Source organism: Musca autumnalis, unplaced genomic scaffold (genome assembly GCF_047663935.1).
Source record: "Musca autumnalis isolate F117 unplaced genomic scaffold, ASM4766393v1 scaffold_3, whole genome shotgun sequence".
Lineage (NCBI taxonomy): Eukaryota > Metazoa > Arthropoda > Insecta > Diptera > Muscidae > Musca > Musca autumnalis.
Window position 1 is genome coordinate 24524991 of NW_027411866.1, and position 18965 is coordinate 24543955.

The 18965-nt window shown below is 33.9% G+C and overlaps 2 protein-coding genes across 5 annotated transcripts; both read right to left on the bottom strand.

The window, feature by feature from the left end:
* Window positions 1–157: 157 nt before the first annotated feature.
* LOC141399649 (uncharacterized) lies at window positions 158–5559 on the bottom strand. 3 transcript variants are annotated; one of them, XM_073978775.1, is made up of 4 exons: window positions 5333–5559; window positions 4002–4126; window positions 3151–3931; window positions 158–3081 (listed from the first exon to the last, which is right to left on the bottom strand). In XM_073978775.1, the coding sequence occupies exons 3-4, from the start codon at window positions 3900–3902 to the stop codon at window positions 177–179; spliced, it is 3657 nt and encodes a 1218-aa protein (XP_073834876.1). In that variant the 5' UTR covers window positions 3903–3931; window positions 4002–4126; window positions 5333–5559; the 3' UTR covers window positions 158–176. The 3 variants fall into 3 exon arrangements, with proteins under 3 accessions (XP_073834876.1, XP_073834877.1, XP_073834875.1); XM_073978776.1 differs by lacking the exon at window positions 5333–5559 and having other exon boundaries at window positions 158–1874; window positions 2046–3081; window positions 4002–5313; XM_073978774.1 differs by lacking the exon at window positions 5333–5559 and having other exon boundaries at window positions 4002–5313.
* A 19-nt stretch (window positions 5560–5578) lies between these two features.
* LOC141399651 (uncharacterized) lies at window positions 5579–17471 on the bottom strand. Of its 2 annotated transcripts, none has more exons than XM_073978777.1 (4): window positions 17293–17471; window positions 9359–9618; window positions 8202–8996; window positions 5579–8147 (listed from the first exon to the last, which is right to left on the bottom strand). In XM_073978777.1, exons 3-4 carry the CDS (start codon window positions 8951–8953, stop codon window positions 5597–5599), a joined length of 3303 nt encoding a protein of 1100 aa, XP_073834878.1. In that variant the 5' UTR covers window positions 8954–8996; window positions 9359–9618; window positions 17293–17471; the 3' UTR covers window positions 5579–5596. The 2 variants fall into 2 exon arrangements, with proteins under 2 accessions (XP_073834878.1, XP_073834879.1); XM_073978778.1 differs by having other exon boundaries at window positions 8202–8982; window positions 17293–17318.
* Window positions 17472–18965: the final 1494 nt, after the last annotated feature.

Genomic DNA, 18965 nt, shown 5'->3' on the forward strand with positions numbered 1-18965 from the left:
CTACCTTCAAAAGACCTACTGAAACTTATTTTTGTCGTACAAGACCTTTTGAAGTAGACTTAAAGAATCCTTTTAAAAGAATCCTCTATTTATAGGAGACCTGTTGAGAGACCTCCTTCTATCTAAGGATTAATCTCTATATAAAAACTATAAACTATTTTTATTTATACTTTTATTCAATCACTTTCTAAATCTATGTGAATTTCATGTTCAATTTTCCCTTTGTTATTTCCATATGAAACTGTTTTAAATTCATTTACAAATAATTGATATTCATCTTGAATACATTTAGGTAATGGCGATTCACGGGTACTATCATCATCCCTTTCAGCATTATCGTTATCATCATCGTCGTCGTTTATTGTTATGATATTATTATCGAATTCTTCATTATTTGAGAACATTTCTTGATCGTAACACCTAGTTTGGGAATTATCACAGGATTCTTCTTCATTTGAATCAATATCAGAATCACTGATTTCTATAGCATCCTCACTGTCTTCTTCTTCTTTAACTTGTACTCCTTCGGTTTCTTGCAGTTCGTGTATTATAAAAATTTCTGCATTATTTTCTTGACATTGTGGGTTGGAATTTTCAATTTTATCACATTGATGATATTGCAAATTTTCTGCATTATACTCCAATAAAGTTTGACAATGACGACAACAGACAATTGTTAATTCTTCATTTCGGCCAACATATTCGAAATTGGAATTCATTAAATCAAGAGGTTCATCTTTGATTTGTAAACTTGTAGTTGCATCTTTCTCATTTAGGTTTTTATCTTCGTTGGCATTTTCAGTTTTTTCTCTTTTTGGTTCTTTTGCAGTTGATTTTGTTCCAAATCTTCCATGGTTTATTTGTGGTTTCTTTTCCTTTTCCCCTACAGTCTTGTCTTTATTTTGAGTGTCTTTTACAACTTGATCTATCATTTTTCGCGCGAAACTTCGACTGCTTGAATTAGCCTCTAAATTGGTTTCTGATTCAATATTTTCGTCTTTTACGGCCATTATCATTTCTTTATGGGTGAAAATTCCATCCTCTAACTGCAAATTTCTGTTATTCTTTTCATTTGCTTCTACTATTGATACGAATTCCATATTTTCATGCTTTATTTGCAGCCTGGCAATGTTGTTTTCATTTGTAATACCAAACATGTCCACCAAAGTGTTGGTTTCATTTGTTTTGTTAACTTCAATTTTCTCTGCCACATCTTGTGCCGTACTTCGTTCCTCAAAATTTGATTGAATTTCAATTTCCTCCTTTATTCGCAGTCTCATTTCTTGATCAGGTATACTATTTAGATTTTCTTCTCTTTCAATTTCCATAAGGTCTTCATTTGTTTCTGTTTCAATAATTTCTTGCTTTATTTTACATCTTTTAATTGCATCTACTTTTTCATTATTTTCTCTTTCATAGCATCGTTTGTATCTATTAGAATTTTCTTCTCTCTTTCCTTGCACCTGCTTAACCACTTCATGTGGCCTGCTTACATCACTGTTGTGTTCTTCTTGAATATTAACTTCCAGAGTCCTATTATTATCATCACTTCCATGTTCTACTTCTTTACTTTCTACCGATCTGTATATCGCATTTGTTTCATTTTCACTATTATTAAGTTGTTTCCGTTTTTTCTTTTCATACCATTTTTTAAATTTGCGGACAAAGTCATCTACTGTTTGCTCCTTTGTATCCAAGCTCGTATTTGCATCATCTTGTTGAGCCCTTTGATGAGTGTCGTCTTCTTGGCGAGCGTCACTTTGACTAGAGTTTTTCCTTCTTTTATAACATTTTTTGTATCTATTAGTGTCAACTTCATTTTCCCTGGACACATTTTCTTCACTGTTAAGCAGACAATCATGTTGAGCTATATTCTCTTTTGCGCCGTTACCACTCTCGCCTCCATTTTCCCTGGACACATTTTCTTCACTGTTAAGCCGACAAACATGTCGAGCTATATTTTGTTTTGCGCCGTCACCTCTCTCAACTCCATTTTCAGTGGACACATTGTCTTCACTGTTAAGCAGACAATCATGTTGAACTACATTATCTTTTGCGCCGTCACCACTCTCACCTCCATTTTCCGTGGACACATTGTCTTCACTGTTAAGCAGACAATCATGTTGAGCTATATTCTCTTTTGCGCCGTTACCACTCTCGCCTCCATTTTCCCTGGACACATTTTCTTCACTGTTAAGCCGACAAACATGTTGAGCTATATTTTCTTTTGCGCCGTCACCACTCTCACCTCCATTTTCCGTGGACCCATTTTCGTTATAGTTAAGCAGACAATCATGTTGAGCTATGTTATCTTTTGCACCACCACCATCCCTACTACCATTTACTTGTAATGCCCTTGTACATTTGCGACAGTACAAGAAATTCTTTATGGGCTTATTCTCGCCATCAATTATAATGGCAAAAACTTTCCATATACGACTTGAACGATTCTCCACCATTTTCAGTTTATAGTTACCACATTTCAAATTGTGTTCTATATTGCTTGTTTGTTTATCATGCTGCACATCCTTTCCCTTTTCTCGCTCATTCTCGAGATATTTTGCCAAACACGTGTGTGTTAAACTATCACTGCTCCTAACACAGATGCTTTTGCATACCAAACAACAAACAAAATCGTCCAAAGTGGTATCATCTTCTGTCTTGATTGTGCCAAATACTTTCCACATTAGACTTTTTTTGTTACTCGGTCTCTCTATTCGATATATTCCCTTGAAGATATTTTCTTGTATCCTATTTACTAATTTGGATGTTCTTAATTCACTGGCAGTTTTAAACATCGGCTCTTCGGTTTTATGTTCCGCAATGATAGATGTCCTGGCACATTGATGCTGATACAGATAATAGACATCTTGGGATTCGGCATATTTCTTGACTTTTTTACATTTGTAACAGCAGACCATGCCCTTCACCCTCTGCCAGGTGTCATTTTCCACAATGAAACCAAATCTTTTGAAAATATCTGGTTTTATTCTACTATTGCGTTGCAGTTTATAAATTCCCCAACGTACTTTATTTTCAAGATCGTTTTTATAATTCAAATACTGCCAAGAAGTATGGGGACTGCAAACAAAGTCGAAGGATGCCTTCATGGATTAAAAAGAAATCATTTTAGAACAGGGTCTGACTCACCTTCTTTGAAACAATTCCTCCCTCGGCATATTACAATGATGCCTTTGCAGCCATAGCTCCTCATCATCTTCTTCGGGGTAATACAGTGCCCATTTGCAAGTGCGACAGTAAACATAGTCCTTAATAATATTTTGCTCACCCTTTATCACTCTCTTAGAGATAATAAATGAAAAATTTCGCCATAAACTCTGAACGCCTAAGGATGGCTCTGAAAGTTCATAATTTCCATTATTGATACTCTTCCTTAAATGTGATTCTCTTCTGGCAATATGATATAGCTCAGCTTCATCATAGCATGAATGCTGTTTGAGTACCAGCGACTTCATTATTTTTGAACATTTAATACAATATACAAATCCCTCAATTGCCTGACCAGTGCCTTCGATAATACGTGCATACAGTCTTGATCGCAAGCTACTTCGCAGATTTCCTGTACGTTTTATTTCCAAGCGAATATTATATAGACCTAAGGATAATTTTGTTTCAATATCCTTTTTAAGACTTGCCGGTACACAAGTGTTAACATGGAATTGTAGATTTTCTTTATAATTTTCTCCACTGAATTTAACCAACATATTACACTGGTGACAGCTAACTAATCCACTGATAATTTGATTCTTTTCATCCAGAATACAATTGAAATTGTGGTAAACTGTTTGTAATGTTTGATCAAGGGTGCGCAATTTATACACACCATTTTGTATGTTTAGTTTTACAGTCATCAGGAAATTATTGTAATCTTCAGAGTTCATTTTTGGCCAGCAAATATCTTAGATGATTTCTAAATAAATAAAAACATTATAATTGAGTATTATTATTACTAATAATAAGTTAATTGTTATTTTGCTTACCGTCTAAAATGTATTTTTTGTATTTTCAGGACGCAATAATGTCCTTCCAATTAATTTCTTTTTGTGCTTTTCAGGACGGTCAATGTTCTTCCTGCAAATAATTTGTTTTGCAATTCCCTCTGGATCTTAAAATTAAAACATTTATATTTGCAAATTTAATAAATTTAATTTTTATTGATTTATAATAAACTTTTATGAATGTATTTTTGTTTAGCTTAACAACAAATTGCAAACACAACCAAATGTCAAAATGCACAGCTGTTTTCTCTGTTTCCATTTTATTTTCTGTAAAAATAACAATTCACAATAACACCATATGTGTGATATGCGGAGAGAACTAGCGCATTGATACAAAGAGCGAGATTGTGAGAGACCGTTTCATTTAATTATTTTAATTTCTTTAGACGAGGACTTAAGCCCTCGGCACATACGGTCCGTTTAGTGACACGTTGGGACATGCGTTGTCCCAAAACAGTTAAATTATTGGCCTGTTCCCGTACTTTATAAAGTGGTAAAAGTCGTAAAAGTTGTAAAAGTCGTAAACGATTTTCATATAAAATTTGTGTACGGGAACGCAAAATGTGTAAAAGTGGTAAAAATTGTAAAAACTTTTTAGTTCTGGAACAGAGCTTAAGTTTAACTTTAATGCGTCAGCCATGTTGTTGTTTTTCAAAAAACTTGGCATCACTTACACATTTTTCATGTGGTTGTTGTAGCTCGACGCTCAACGCACCGTATGTGCCGAGCGCTTTAAAGTTGTTTGTTTATATTTTAACTATTAAATTATTATCTTAAAGGCCAAACTTATAACCCTGCGTGTTGCATGCGCATTCAAAAATACAAAAACAAAATACATGTATTTCAATTTGAAAGACATGTATTTTGTTTTTGTACTTTTGAACGCACACGCAGAGTTATAGTTTTGGCCCTAATATAGTTAAAAATAAAAGTGAAAGGGGGAGGAATAGCTATATTTACATCAAATAGGTTTTAAACTTGTAAAATAAATTAATTTAACAATAGAAGATACCTTCAAGTGTACCGAAATAGAAATAATATTACTGTGAAATGATTTTTATATACAGAATGGGATATTCTCCAAGATAGATTTCTTATGGCTGGAATTCCTCTATGAGAGGCTTTCTATAGCGAAATGAATCCTTTAAGAGTTCTAATATAGATACAAACACCTATAAGAGCTCAACAACACATAAAAGGACCCTTCAAGAGATTCTTCTGCCTTTAAAAAATCTTCAATTTATAAAGAGCCTCTTGAAAAAATCCTCTATCTATAGGAGAGCTCTTGAAGGGGTCTTCTATCAATGGCTTACCTCCATAATTGTATGTCTTCTTTAGTTACATTTTGGATTTTACGAACATATTAATAGCGTTCCGTTTAAGTTAAAAGTAATCATTTAATTTCAAGGAAAACTTTCATGCCATTAACTTTTAATGTCAATCTTATATTTCTGATGCCTCCAAAATGGTTTATTTCGGGCTTTCAAATCCATCAAATTGTAAAAGGAAACATGTAATAATCGCCGATAATCTTACAAATCTAAAAAAAATAAAAAATCTTTTTATTTACACATTTTTTAATCACTCTCTATATCTATGTGTATTTCATGTTCAATTATTCCTTTGTTATTTCTATACGAAACTGTTTTAAATTCATTTAAAAATAATTGATATTCATCTTGAATACATTTAGGTAATGGCGATTCACAGGTACTATCATCATCCCTTTCAGCATTATCGTTATCATCATAGTCGTCGTTTGTTGTTATGACACTATTATCGAATTCTTCATTATTCGAGAACATTTCTTGATCGTAACAGCTAGTTTGGGAATTATTACAGGATTCTTCATCATTTGGATAAATATCATAATCATTGATTTCTATAGTATCTTCACTGTCCTCTTCTTTAACTTGTACTCCTTCGATTTCTTGCAGCTCTTTTATTATAAAAAGTTCTCCATTATTTTCTTGACTTTGTGGGGTGGAATTTTCAATTTTATCACATTGATGATATTGCAAATTTTCTTCATTATATTGCAATAAAGTTTGACAATGACGACAACAGACAATTTTTAGTTGTTCATTTCTACCGACATATTCAAAGTTGGAATCGATGAAATCAAGAGGTTCATCTTTGATTGATTCAATTGTAATTTGGGTTATTTCACTCTTTGGATCTTTTGCAAGAGTTGAATGGTTATACAAATCTTCATTTCTTTCTCTACTAGAAGATTCCACATTTGATTCTTTTTCAACATCTTCTTGTTTTATTTGTGAATTCGTATATTTGTTTTCTGCAGCTTTGTTTTTGTTTGCAGTTTCTTTTCCAAATTGATCCTTTATTACCAGAGATACACTTCTTCCTCTCGCATTAGCCTCTAAATTGGTATCTGATTCAATATTATTCTCTTTTATTGCAATTCTCATTTCTTTATGAGTGATAATTTCATCCTCTATTTGCAAGTTTCTGTTAGTCTTTTCATTTGCTTCTACTATTGATACGAATTCCATATTTTCCTGCTTTATTTGCAGCCTGGAAATGTTATCATCTGTAAATTCTTCCATGTCCTCCAAAGTGTTGATTTCATTTGGATTTTTAACTAGATTTTTCCCCGCCACATGTTGTGGCATACCTTCTTCCTCAAAATTCTTTTCAAATTCAATATTTTCCTCCTTTACTCGCAGTCTCTTTTCCTGATTAGGTGTACTATTCGAATTTTCTTTACTTTCGGTATCTATAAGGCGTACATTTGATTCTGTTTCAACAATTTCTTCCTTTATTTTAAGTCTTTTATTGGACTCATTTTGTAGATTACTCTTTCTTCTATCATAGCAGCGTTTGAATCTATTAGAATCTTCTTTGCATTTTCCTTGCTTCTGCTCCACTTCATGTGTCATATTGATATCGTGTTCTTGTTTAACTTCCCCATTCGCAATGCCATCACTTCTGTGTTGTGTTTCTTTAATTTCTACAGTTGTGGATTCCGCATTCTTTTCATTTTTACTATTATAAACTTGATTACGTTTTTTCTTTTCATGCCATTGTTTAAATTTGCGAACAAAGTCATCTACTGCTTGCTCCTTTATATCCATACCCGTATTTGCATCATCTTGATAAGCGACATTTTGAGGAGCGTCTTCTTGGCGAACGTCATTTTGGCTAGAGTTATTCCATCTTTTATAACATTTTTTGTATCTATTAGTGTCAACTTCATTTTCCCTGGACACATTTTCTTCACTGTTAAGCCGACAATCATGTTGAGCTTTAATATCTTTTGCACCGTCACCACTCTCACCTCCATTTTCCGTGGACCCATTTTCGTTATAGTTAAGCAGACAATGATGTTGAGCTATATTATCCTTTGCACAACCACCACCACTCTTCCCACCATTTACTTGCAATGCCCTTGCACATTTCCGACAATACAAAAAATTCTTTATGGGCTTATTCTGGGCATCAATTATAATTGCAAAAACTTTCCACATACGACTTGAACGATTCTCCACCATTTTCAGTTTATAGTTACCACATATCAAATTGAGTTCTATATTGCTTGTTTGCTTATCATACAGCACATTCCTTTCCGGAAAATTCATGAGATATTTTACCAAACATGTGTGCCTTAAACACCTAGTGCTCCTCACAAATATACTTTTACATATCAAACAACAAACATATGCATCCAATGTGGTATCGTCTTCATCCTTGACGATTCCAAATACCTTCCACATTAGACTTTTGCTGTTGTTGAGTCTCTCAACTCGATATACTCCCTTGGTAATATTTTCTTGTATAGTATCGATTAATTTGGAAGTTATTAATTCACCGGCAGTCCTAAACATCCGCTCTTCGGGTTTATGTTCTGCAATAATAGATGTCCTGGCACATTGATGCTGATACAGATAATAAACATCTTCATATTCGGCATATTTCTTCACTTTTTTACATTTGTAACAGCAGACCATATCCTTCACCCTCTGCCGGGTGTCATTTTCCACAATGAAGCCAAATCGTTTGTAAACCTCAGGATGTGTTATGCCATTGCGTTGTAGTTTATAAATTCCCAAATGGATTTTATTTTCCAGATCTTTTTTATAATTCAAATACTGCCAAGCAGTATGAGGACTGCAAACGAGATAAAATTAAAAGCAAATAATTTTAAAGCAAGACCTGACTCACCTTCTTTGAAACAACTCTTCCCTCGGCATATCACATTGATGCCTTTGCAGCCATAACTCCTCATCATTTTCTTCTGGGTAGTACAGTACCCAATTACAAGTGCGACAGTAAATATAATCCGTAATAATATTTGGTTCACCCTGTATCACTTTCTTCTTGGCAATAAATGAAAAATTACGCCATATACTCTGAACGACTTGGGATGGCTTTGAGAGAGTATAACTTCCAATATGGACACTTTTCCTTAAATATGACTCTCTTCTGGCAATATGATGTAGCTCAGCTTCATCACAACATGAATGCTGTTTGAGTACCACCGATTTCATTAATTTGGAACATTTTGTACAATATACATATCCCTCAATTGCCTGACCAGTATCCGCGATAATACGTGCATACAGTCTTGAGAGTAAGCTATGACGTCCTGCACGTTTTATTTCCAAGCGAGTAGTATACAGACCTAAGGATAATTTTGTTTCAATATCCTTTTTAAGACGTGTCGGTACACATGTGTTTATATGGAATTGTAAATTTTCTTTATAATTTTCCCCACGAAATTTAATCAATATATTACACTGCCGACAGCTAACCAATCCATTGATAATTTGATTCTTTTCATCCACAATACAATTGAAATTGTGGTAAACTGTTTGAAATGTTTGATCAAGGGTGCGCAATTTATACACACCATTTTGGATGTTTAGTTTTACAGTCGTTAGGAAATTATTGTGATCTTTTTCTTCAGAGTCCATTTCTGGTAAGCAAATGTCTTCGATGATTTCTAAATATATTCAACTATTGTAATTGAGTATTATTAATAAAATATTAATTTTTATGGCATAAGTTGAATATAAGGACTGGATTCGGATCGATGATAAAAAAATTTCGGTTTGAAGGAAAATTTGGTTTGCGATAGTCGAGATTTATTCCTGTCCGTGGGGAGAAAGTCTTAAATCCACGGCCGAAGGCCGGCTATATATGAAAAAATTTCTATTTATGTATATCGTCAAAACCAAGGGGTTTTTTGAACTTTCGGAGCCTATATCTCGGAAAGTATGGACTTCCTGCCCATGATATATATATTGGCGTGATCAGCACTGCAAGCCCTATCGATCCGAATCCAGTCCAAACATCCATCCCGCTTCATTTTTATTTACCTTGTTTTTTTGAGCTTGTCAGGACGGACTTCCTAATGTCCTTCCTGCACTTTTTACCAATTATTTTTGTTTTTGTGGTTTTCAGCAAGTCTTTGTTTTACAATTCCCTGTTGAGTCCTCTCTTGGGTTTAAAGCATTTATGTTTGCAAATTTAATGTTGATTAATTTATTATAAAATATTTATGTTTTTTTTTTTGTTTAGTTTAACAAATTGCAAACACAACCAAGTGTCAAAATACACAGTGTTTTCATTTCATTTTCTGTAAAAATAACAATTCACAATAACACCACATTAGATATGCGGAGAGAACTGGAGCATGTCAAGAGAGTGAGAGAGACCGTTTCATTTAATTATTTCCATGGATATAAAGGTTTCCACATAATTTTTTTAATGTTTAAATGATAAATTAGTTAAATTAGTTTATTAATTGGCTAAAAATAACAAAAACGTGGAAAAATAACAATGCACACAATTCCATAACGGCAGAGAATAGGATAAACTAAGGTTATGTTTACATCAAATGAGAATGTGGTTCGTAAAATAAATTTTTGAAACCCATTGAGATTTGAGAAAGCGACTACGTCGAATAAATTCTCAACTTTATACACATGTTATCCACTGGATTTCGTAAATATATTACCCCGTTTGCACTTAAAAATTCAATTTCTTAGCGCAAACATCAAATAACGCGCAGTTCAAGCGTACTATTTGTGTGTTTGAGATGACAGTACGACGTTTTACCCTGGACCACGTCTTTGTCCTTAAACAAACTTGACAAGCCTATTCGTATAATTTGGACTTAAACCTTATTTAGACGGGCACCTAAAATTCGAGTTTTAAGATCCCGTCTTGGATGGCGCGTTTATATATAAACGGATTTAATAAACCCACTTGGTTTCAAATGTCAATTTCATTGGATCAAGTGAAACTCAGTTCATTCCGGAGCGATGATCCAAGTGTCGTGATAACATTTTCAATTTGTAGAAGACTTTCATAAAAGGTACCTATGTATAGAAGACGCTCATAGAAGAACTTCTATAAAAAAGAAGACCTCCATAGCAGACTTTCTAACCTAAAACAATTGGGAAAAGCGATAAGTTCGGTCGGGCCCAACTTTTTATACCCTCCACCACAAATTTCAGCCATTTCGGTGGATTAATGTGGCCACAACCTTCAAAATACCGAAAATCGGAAGGTACCGTTCTATGGGGGCTATATATTGGCGTGGACTTATACCTACAAATTTCTGGGGGAAAGTTTTATACCCTCAACGAAGACTAAATACCAAATTTCAGCCATCTCGGTGTGATAATGAGGCCAAAACCTTCAAAATACCGAAAATCGGGAGATATCGTGGACCTATATAAACATTTTATGTTGGAAATGTTTCTTAGCCTCTGGAAACACAAAATACAAAGTTACAACCAATTCTGTTGTCAAATGAGACTAATACATTCAAAAAATATTAAAATGACGCGTACTTTATATGGGGCGTTATATGGGGGGCTATACCAAAACGTGGACCTATATAAACCAACTTTGGTAGGAATGTCTTTTGGCCTCTGGAGACACAAAATAACAGTTTACAACCAATTCGGTGGTAAAATGGGAGAAATATCTTAAAAATGCCTTAAAACGACGACGCGTCACGCGCCACTTTGTATGGGGGCTACACGAAAGCATGGACCTACATAGCCCGCTTGCAATACCAAAAGTCCTACGTACATATAATAGATTTTCTCAAAATTTCATCCACCTACGTCAATCCGTTCTGACGCTAGAGTAATTTCCACAGACGGACGGACATGGCTATATCGATATAGAATTGCACGCTGATCAAGAATATATATAGTTTGTGGGGTCTACAATGATTATTTCGAGTAGTTACAAACGGAATGACAAACTTAATATACGCCCATCCATCCTATGGTGGAGGATATAAAAAAGACATTTAAAGGAGCCCTTCTATTTATAGAATACCCACAAAGGAGGTTTCTCTTCAAAGAATGTCTTTATAGAAGAGATTATATATCCACAGAAAATCGTTATTGCTGGTCTTTTATGCATAGAAGATCTTCATAGCAGGTCATCTGTCTATAGAATTTCTGCACAAGAAATCTTCTTCTATTAAATAGGTCCTTTATAGGAGTCTTTCTATAATTGGAAGAATTTTAAAGGGGCTTTTTTATATATTTATTAGCAATATCTTCAGGTCTATATATAGAATTCCTTTTATACAATGTTTTCTATCTATTTAGCATAGGTATTCTATCCATAATAGACTTATGAGTGTTTATCTCTAAAGACTCCTTAGAAGACCATTTATAAAAGGCCTAGATAGAAGATCTTTTGTCCTAGAACCGTTAATATTCTACATCTTTGAAAATCCGCCGATTACTTTTATAGGACTCAATAAAATATCTTCATTGCATAACTTTAATCCATGGAATATTTATTGATGCTCTTCTATTCAAAAAGTATCTTAATATGTTGACTACGATGCATAAAAGGTCTTAACTGTAGGCCTTCTATCCATATAAAACCTTTGGAAAAGGTATTCTCATCTATCCACAGCACACCATCATGTAAGGGTTTCTATCCATAGAAACTTTTATAGGACAACCTTTATTTTTATTTATAGAACACCCTGATATCACCTGTTGAAGTTGATGGAAGCCCTACAATAACTTCAAGTGAATTTTTGATGTGACTTTTAGAAATTTTGGTAGGGATCATTGCTATATGTATGCCTTGAGAAATGCCCCTTGTAAATCGAAACGAACTTATTCCTCCAAATATTTATTAAAAATTCAGTAAATAATACAATTGGTTAACTTTTTTTTGTAATTCCTAGTTTTGCCGCGTAATTTTACTTATTATCATTCACAATAAAACTAACAAGCCGTCAAACATAAGAAAAACGTTAAAGTGTCACATTGTTTCACAATAAAAATCGCGCAAACGGCATTACTGTTCATGTTGTTGGGTTCGTCATCTCCCATTTTTAAGGCAGCGAGAAATTTTCTCAAAAGAGAATTTGGCATTTTGCACAAATACCAGCACAATATTATTGTCAATGTTTGAGTGTGGCACGTCTGTATTGCAATTTCGAGTCGATATTTCTCAACAATGGTTTTAGTATTGTTGCAAATGTGAAACAGTGAGAACGTTTAATGTGTGTTGAGCGGGCACAAACATAAAATATACCATCAAAACAAAAACAGAGTAACGAAATCATTTATTATTTTAATACGGAGTAAGTAAATTATATTGATGTTTGTCGTAAAAAGAAAAGATCAGAGATTAACTGTAGCACCGCTGAGTTATTCAATCAGTTTCGGTGTGATTGCGCTTAAAATGCGTAGATAAAAATGTAAATAGCTCTCATCTGCATGTTTTCAGTTGTTTTCTTTTGTACTCTACATACGTCACGCACATACACAGTGACCACATGTACAATGAGATGAGAGTCAACTGAAATTTTCAAATTTTGCCCACTTCATGTTCACTTAACATTCTCTCTCAGAGAGTTCTCAATGAGAACTTCTCATGCATTGCCAGTTAGGGCAAGTGTTGTTAATAAAAGCAAAATGTGTGTTATTTTGACGATTTTTATTTAAAACTAAATTTATTTTATCCCTCGCTCATTATGTGAATTGTCGGGTTTTAAATAAAATAATTAGAAATTTGCTTTAATTAACATAAAAAATACAATTTAAATTAAAAAATCCTAATTTATTTATTTTATTTGAAAATGCAATGTATTTAAATTTATTTTCTTTTTTTTAAGATTTACCCGAATTTCTACATAATAACCATGAATTCGAATAGCTACAATATTTCTCAAGATGCGGAGGACAATGAAAATTCTATATTGACAAATTTTTTGGCAACAAATTCTAAGCCTAATAATGATCCAATATGCATTGACGATGATGATGACGACGTTGGTCGGATAAATATAACCGATCAGGAATGTCAAAATATTATGAAAAAAATCAAAGATGGTCTTTATAAATTACAATGTAATATGAATACAACTCAGCCCTTTTGGAGGGCATTTTACTTAATACGCAATGAATATGATGAAGTTCTAACCGATATGGTTTGTTGTCGCAAATGTACACAGGTTTTCAAATATGCTCCAGGAAATGAAGATGCAATATGTAAGCATACATGTCAAAAAGCAAGTAACAGGTAAGTGTATGATTTATATAATAAATTGCTTAGTTCCGTTCTACACTAGAGAGTACCGTTCTTTTTACAGAGTCCGCGATGATGTGAAAATACGCACAGAAATTGCCATCAAGATACGTAATGGAACATATAAGCTGAAAAATAATGCCTTTTCAACGAATAGGGTATGGGAAACATTTGCCTTAATTGTCGACGACAAGGGCAGTATAATGGAGAGCTATTGTTGTTGCCGGAAGTGTTTTAACGTTTTCAAATGCAATGGTAGATATTTTACTTCACGTTTAAGCCGTCATCAATGTAATATTGAACATCTTGAAAAGGTTGCAATGCAGCAAGCCAAGAGACAGAGAGAAGAAAAGCAAAATATGGAAAAATCATATAAACGGCGAAAGAGAACAGCAAAGTCTCAGGGGAATTTCAGTTATGAAATGTCTGTTTTGCAACAAAGTATTATGGAAAAGTTGCAAAAAGGTGTTTATGTATTGCAGGCCAATCCGAACTCCAAGGCATCCATATGGTACAAGTTTGGCTTCATTGCAATGTCTGAGGGTGGTTCATTTTTAAATGGCTTCGTATGCTGTCGTAATTGCAAGGAACTTATAAGATATGACAATGATACAGATGTGCGTTATTTGCATGATCATGTGTGTTTTACAAAAGCTGGGGAGAATTCGTCTCGCAGCAATGTGACACCTAAAACTAATGAAACCCAAAGAAATGAGAAAGGAACATGTTCAATTACTCTTAGCCTTAGCGATGATTATAGCAGCACTGATCCCGATGACATTCTGCCACAAAATTATTTAGATTGTGTTATGGAAAGCCCTGGCGATAATGAGAACACTAAGCAACAAGACGAATTTTCTATATATATTAAAGAAGAAGAAGAAGAGGAAATTGCGATCTCAACTAATACTTCGAAGCCTGTTCCAGCTCCAGCAGCAGAGGAATTAACAAATGCCGAACAACAACAATTGCCAATAACTATTGCATCTGTTACATCCTTAGCAGCAGAGGTAGTAACAAATCCCACATCTTCTGTTTATATTAAACAGGATCCAGAAACATATTTTACTATTGAGGAGATACAAGAAGAACCTGCAATGGAACCCCCGATGGCATGTAATGTGTATGCGGAGATCATGGAGCAAGCCCCAATGCAATGTAGTGCAGATGAAGACATTAACAAAGTAGATATTTTGATAGATACTGGGAACACAATTGTTCCCATATTTAGAGATAATTCTTCAATTCACACAGAGGACTGGGGCAGCTTATGTGATGACAACGATTGGGAGGCCATCCAAGAGTGGAATAAAAACGATGATGACCCCCACATAATAGAAGAGTACATACAAAAAGGTATCTATGCTCTTTGCATACGACGCAACACAGAATTTGGTCAAACATTTGCACGCATACAACGGCCAGATAAGGAATTTGTCAAATCATGGTATTGTTGTCAAAAATGTATGCAACTTGTCAAGGTGGAGGATTCTACTAACACAACACGTTCTTTGAGACTTCATTGCTGTCACAAAACCCCAGATCCAGCTGCAAAAGCTGAAATCACAAAGAAGTTTGCCCAATGTCTGATAGAGGATTGTTTGCCAGTGAACATTTTGGAGGGTAGTGGCTTTCGCAAATTGTTAAGTTATTGTTTGCAATTGTCTTCGAAATATGACGCCAAAGATATTATAACGAACTCCAGCTCATCTTTGACAGCTGAATGTCTCAACGAAATGTCTGAACAAAAACGTATGGAACTCATTTCAAAACTTCCAGACCTACATCTTTTTGGCTCCATATCATTTGAATTGTATCCCGACAATATTACTGGCAAGTTTATACTCCTTGCCAATTTACATTATGCCAAGGATTTTAAATTCCATAACTTTACAATGGGTGCCAAATCTTGGGCCCTATCGGAAACTAGAGGCAAGACGATAAGACAAAAATTACAATCTCTTCTGACGAAATTTGGCATTGATAATTTCACCCACATGCCCATCACCTTTGAAGAACAGCTACAAATCAAGGAGGCTCTAAGGGATTATCAGATTTCATATTGTAACAGTCACATCTTGACTAAGGTACTCCAGGTTGCCATTAGTAATACCATCGAAATTCAAAGTGTCATGGACACATGTAGGCAAATCAAACGAAAAGCCAAAAAATTAGATGCCCCCAATCCCTTTGGAGTAGCGGCATTTCAAGGTGATCATAACTCTGGGTATGCTTTAATCAAATTAATAACCCAAAACTGGTTGGAAATCAAAAAACATCACAAAGCCCTCAATCTCGGTGATGCCGATGTTAAACTCTTACAAATGTTTGTTGACTTCTTTAATCAATTCAATAATGTTTTTCGCAAACTCCAGGAAACCGAAAAACCCTCACTACCATTTGTAATACCATGTTTTAATGGGGTAAAAACTATCTGTCAACCAAAACCAATGGATTGTTTTGGCATACGCAAGCTGAAAGTACAAATTTTGAAATTTCTAGATGTCCTGTGGCTAAAAAACATTAATATTTGGCATAAAACGGCGTTGTTCCTATATCCGCCTGCAAATCAGGAACAGAAACAAGATTTAATTACCATACAAAATTTTTGTTTGGAACGAATCGAAATATTGGCAGCAGATGAACTAAAAGAAAGTAACACAGATTCAAGCGATAATGATGACATCCAATTCTTTCCCCAACTACAGACAACAACAAGTGACAAAACTTCTGTCAGAATAAAAGATAATCACAGTTTGAGAACAAATGCCAAGCAAGAACTGCACCAGTATTGTCAAGAACATGTTACGATAACTCCTCAGTTTAATGTTTGCCAATGGTGGCTTAGAAATAGAGAAAAATATCCTCTATTGTCCCGTTTAGCTGCCTTCATCTTAGCCATTCCAGCAAGTACCAAGAAATCACAGCGGCTACATCTTTCCACAAAGAATCTCATGAATGAACAATGTGGCGGTTTGAGACATAAAAATTTAAATGATATTGTGTTTTTAAATTCATTAAATGATGACGGAGTAGGGGAATTTTAAAAATTTCTCTTTCTCTCCCTTTTTATAAAAACGCTTAAAAATATTTTTTAGAACATAACTTAGAAACAAGATTTTACACTAAAATATTTTTTTTTAAGTTTATGTAATTATAATAAACTATTGATGAAATGAAATAATATCTAATTTATTATTGTAATCAGCAAAGTAAGAAATTATTGTCGCGAAAATGTTTGAAATTATTCGAAAATGATGTCAAAACATCTGACATCATACGTAGACGCATTGGTTTGATGCTGGGTTTGCAGCCGCTGCGATTTTGGGTCAATGCTGTATGAAAGAACCCGCTGCCGTGGGATTGTTGGTATTCGAGATGTTACGGCTCCGATTCCCTACCATTTATTCAATGCGGACAACTCAAACAGGGCTTCTAAGCGTTTCTACCATAACATATGCGCGTACTGTCTATAAGCTTTAAAACAATGCTGAAAACTATATTTCGTTCTGATCAGAATAAGGTCATGTTTATATTATAGCCGTTTGCAGGGTTAACCTTCTTCATGAGGATTTGTTTGACGTATATGTAATGGAATTGACATTTAAAACCCAGTGGTTTGTTAAATCCGGTTATATATAAACGTACTATAAAAGGACCACATCAAACTAATTCTGCTTATTTTTTTGTAATATGTATGTATATTTTTTTACACACAACTGAACACAACCTTTTTGTAGGATCTTGGTAGGGGCAGCTGCTGTCAGTATTGGTCCATGATTTGGTATACTCCCTATATGATTTATATCTCGATTCATTTTGGCAGATGTTAACTAAATATTTAAAACTAATAGGTTTTAACCATGAAGGCCGACTTCCGTATTGTCAATTGCTTTACAAATGACAAATAATATGCAATAGGTCTGTACGATAACCCAAAAATTTGTACAAATTCGTACACATTTTTACTGAATGCTGTTCGATAACAAAATTATCCAGCAAAAGAGAGCGAGTTTGGAGAGAGTTTTGTGACTGAGAACTTGCAAATTTTTGCGGGACAAATTTTCCCAGCAAAAATTTGCAAGTTCTCAGTCACAAAACTCTCCAAAAATCTCTCCAAACTCGCTCTCTTTCTGATCAGCTGACTTTTAATCACCAGTTCAATGTAAACAACTTGAAATGTTAAAATTTTTGACCAAGAAAATTTCACAATTGCACATTTTTTTTAGATTTTAAAGCGTTGTGGATAGGATTATAGCATTAAATAAGTAAACTGCAATTTTAAAATTTGTGTTTTTGTTCCGTTTGGTTTAAAATATCAAAAGAAACAAATTTCATACATTTTCGGAAACAGCTGACTTTCTTGCGAGTTTCTCAGTCACAAAACTCTCCAAAAATCTCTCCAAACTCGCTCTCTTTTGCTGGATAATTTTGTTATCGAACAGCATTCAGTAAAAAATTTGTACCAATTTGTACAAATTTTTGGGTTATCGTACAGACCTATTGTGACATAAAATACAAAGGAAATTAAATCACAATAATGAACAATCTTTTATGTTTGTTGTCAAATGTTGTTAATGCCATGAATTGACCCATTTCCACGACACCATTCGTAATTAACAGAAACATAAACAAAATTTCCTTCATTTTTGTTTCCTTGTTTTCACGAAAATTTGAACCAATAACAAATAAAATATACATTAAATGAATAGGAAAAGCAATAGACTTTCCTTCAAATGTATCTTTTATATTTAACTACACACATTTCATTAATTTTTTCCATAAATTCTGCATAATTTTGTATTTTCAATATATTTTTATATGTTTCTATTTTCAAAATTAAAGAGAGAGAGATGTCAAAACAATGTTTGTGTATACAGATTTTCAGTTATTTGTTTCCTTTCTGTTTCTGATTTTTTACGCGATTTTGAACTAATAGACAAGAAATGTGTGTGGAATTAAGAAGGAAACACAGCCATTTTCCTTCGGCATCTATATAAAATGTTTAGTTCATTAATTTCCACTCATCTTTTTCCCTTTTTCTAAAAATGTTTGTGTTTTCAACAAATTTTTCAATTTTGAATTTAGACATGTCATAATTAATTTTTTCGATAAATTCTCTCATTTGTTAGGGATGGGACATATTTATTCATCGTTCAGAGAGTATTTCTAATCGAACAACTTAGAAAAATCGTCGTTCGTTCATAGAATTTTGTGTAGGGAAATAAGTAATTTATTCATAGTTATGGGTCGAACAACCAATAGAGAACGAACGACGTACCGTGGAAACGGGCTATAACAGTACTCTGAATACAGTAGCTCCGTTCCTTTACGTGCAAGAATCTTCAAGTTTTACCACTTTTTACTCGAAAAGCGTTCCTTTACTTCAGACACCATACAATG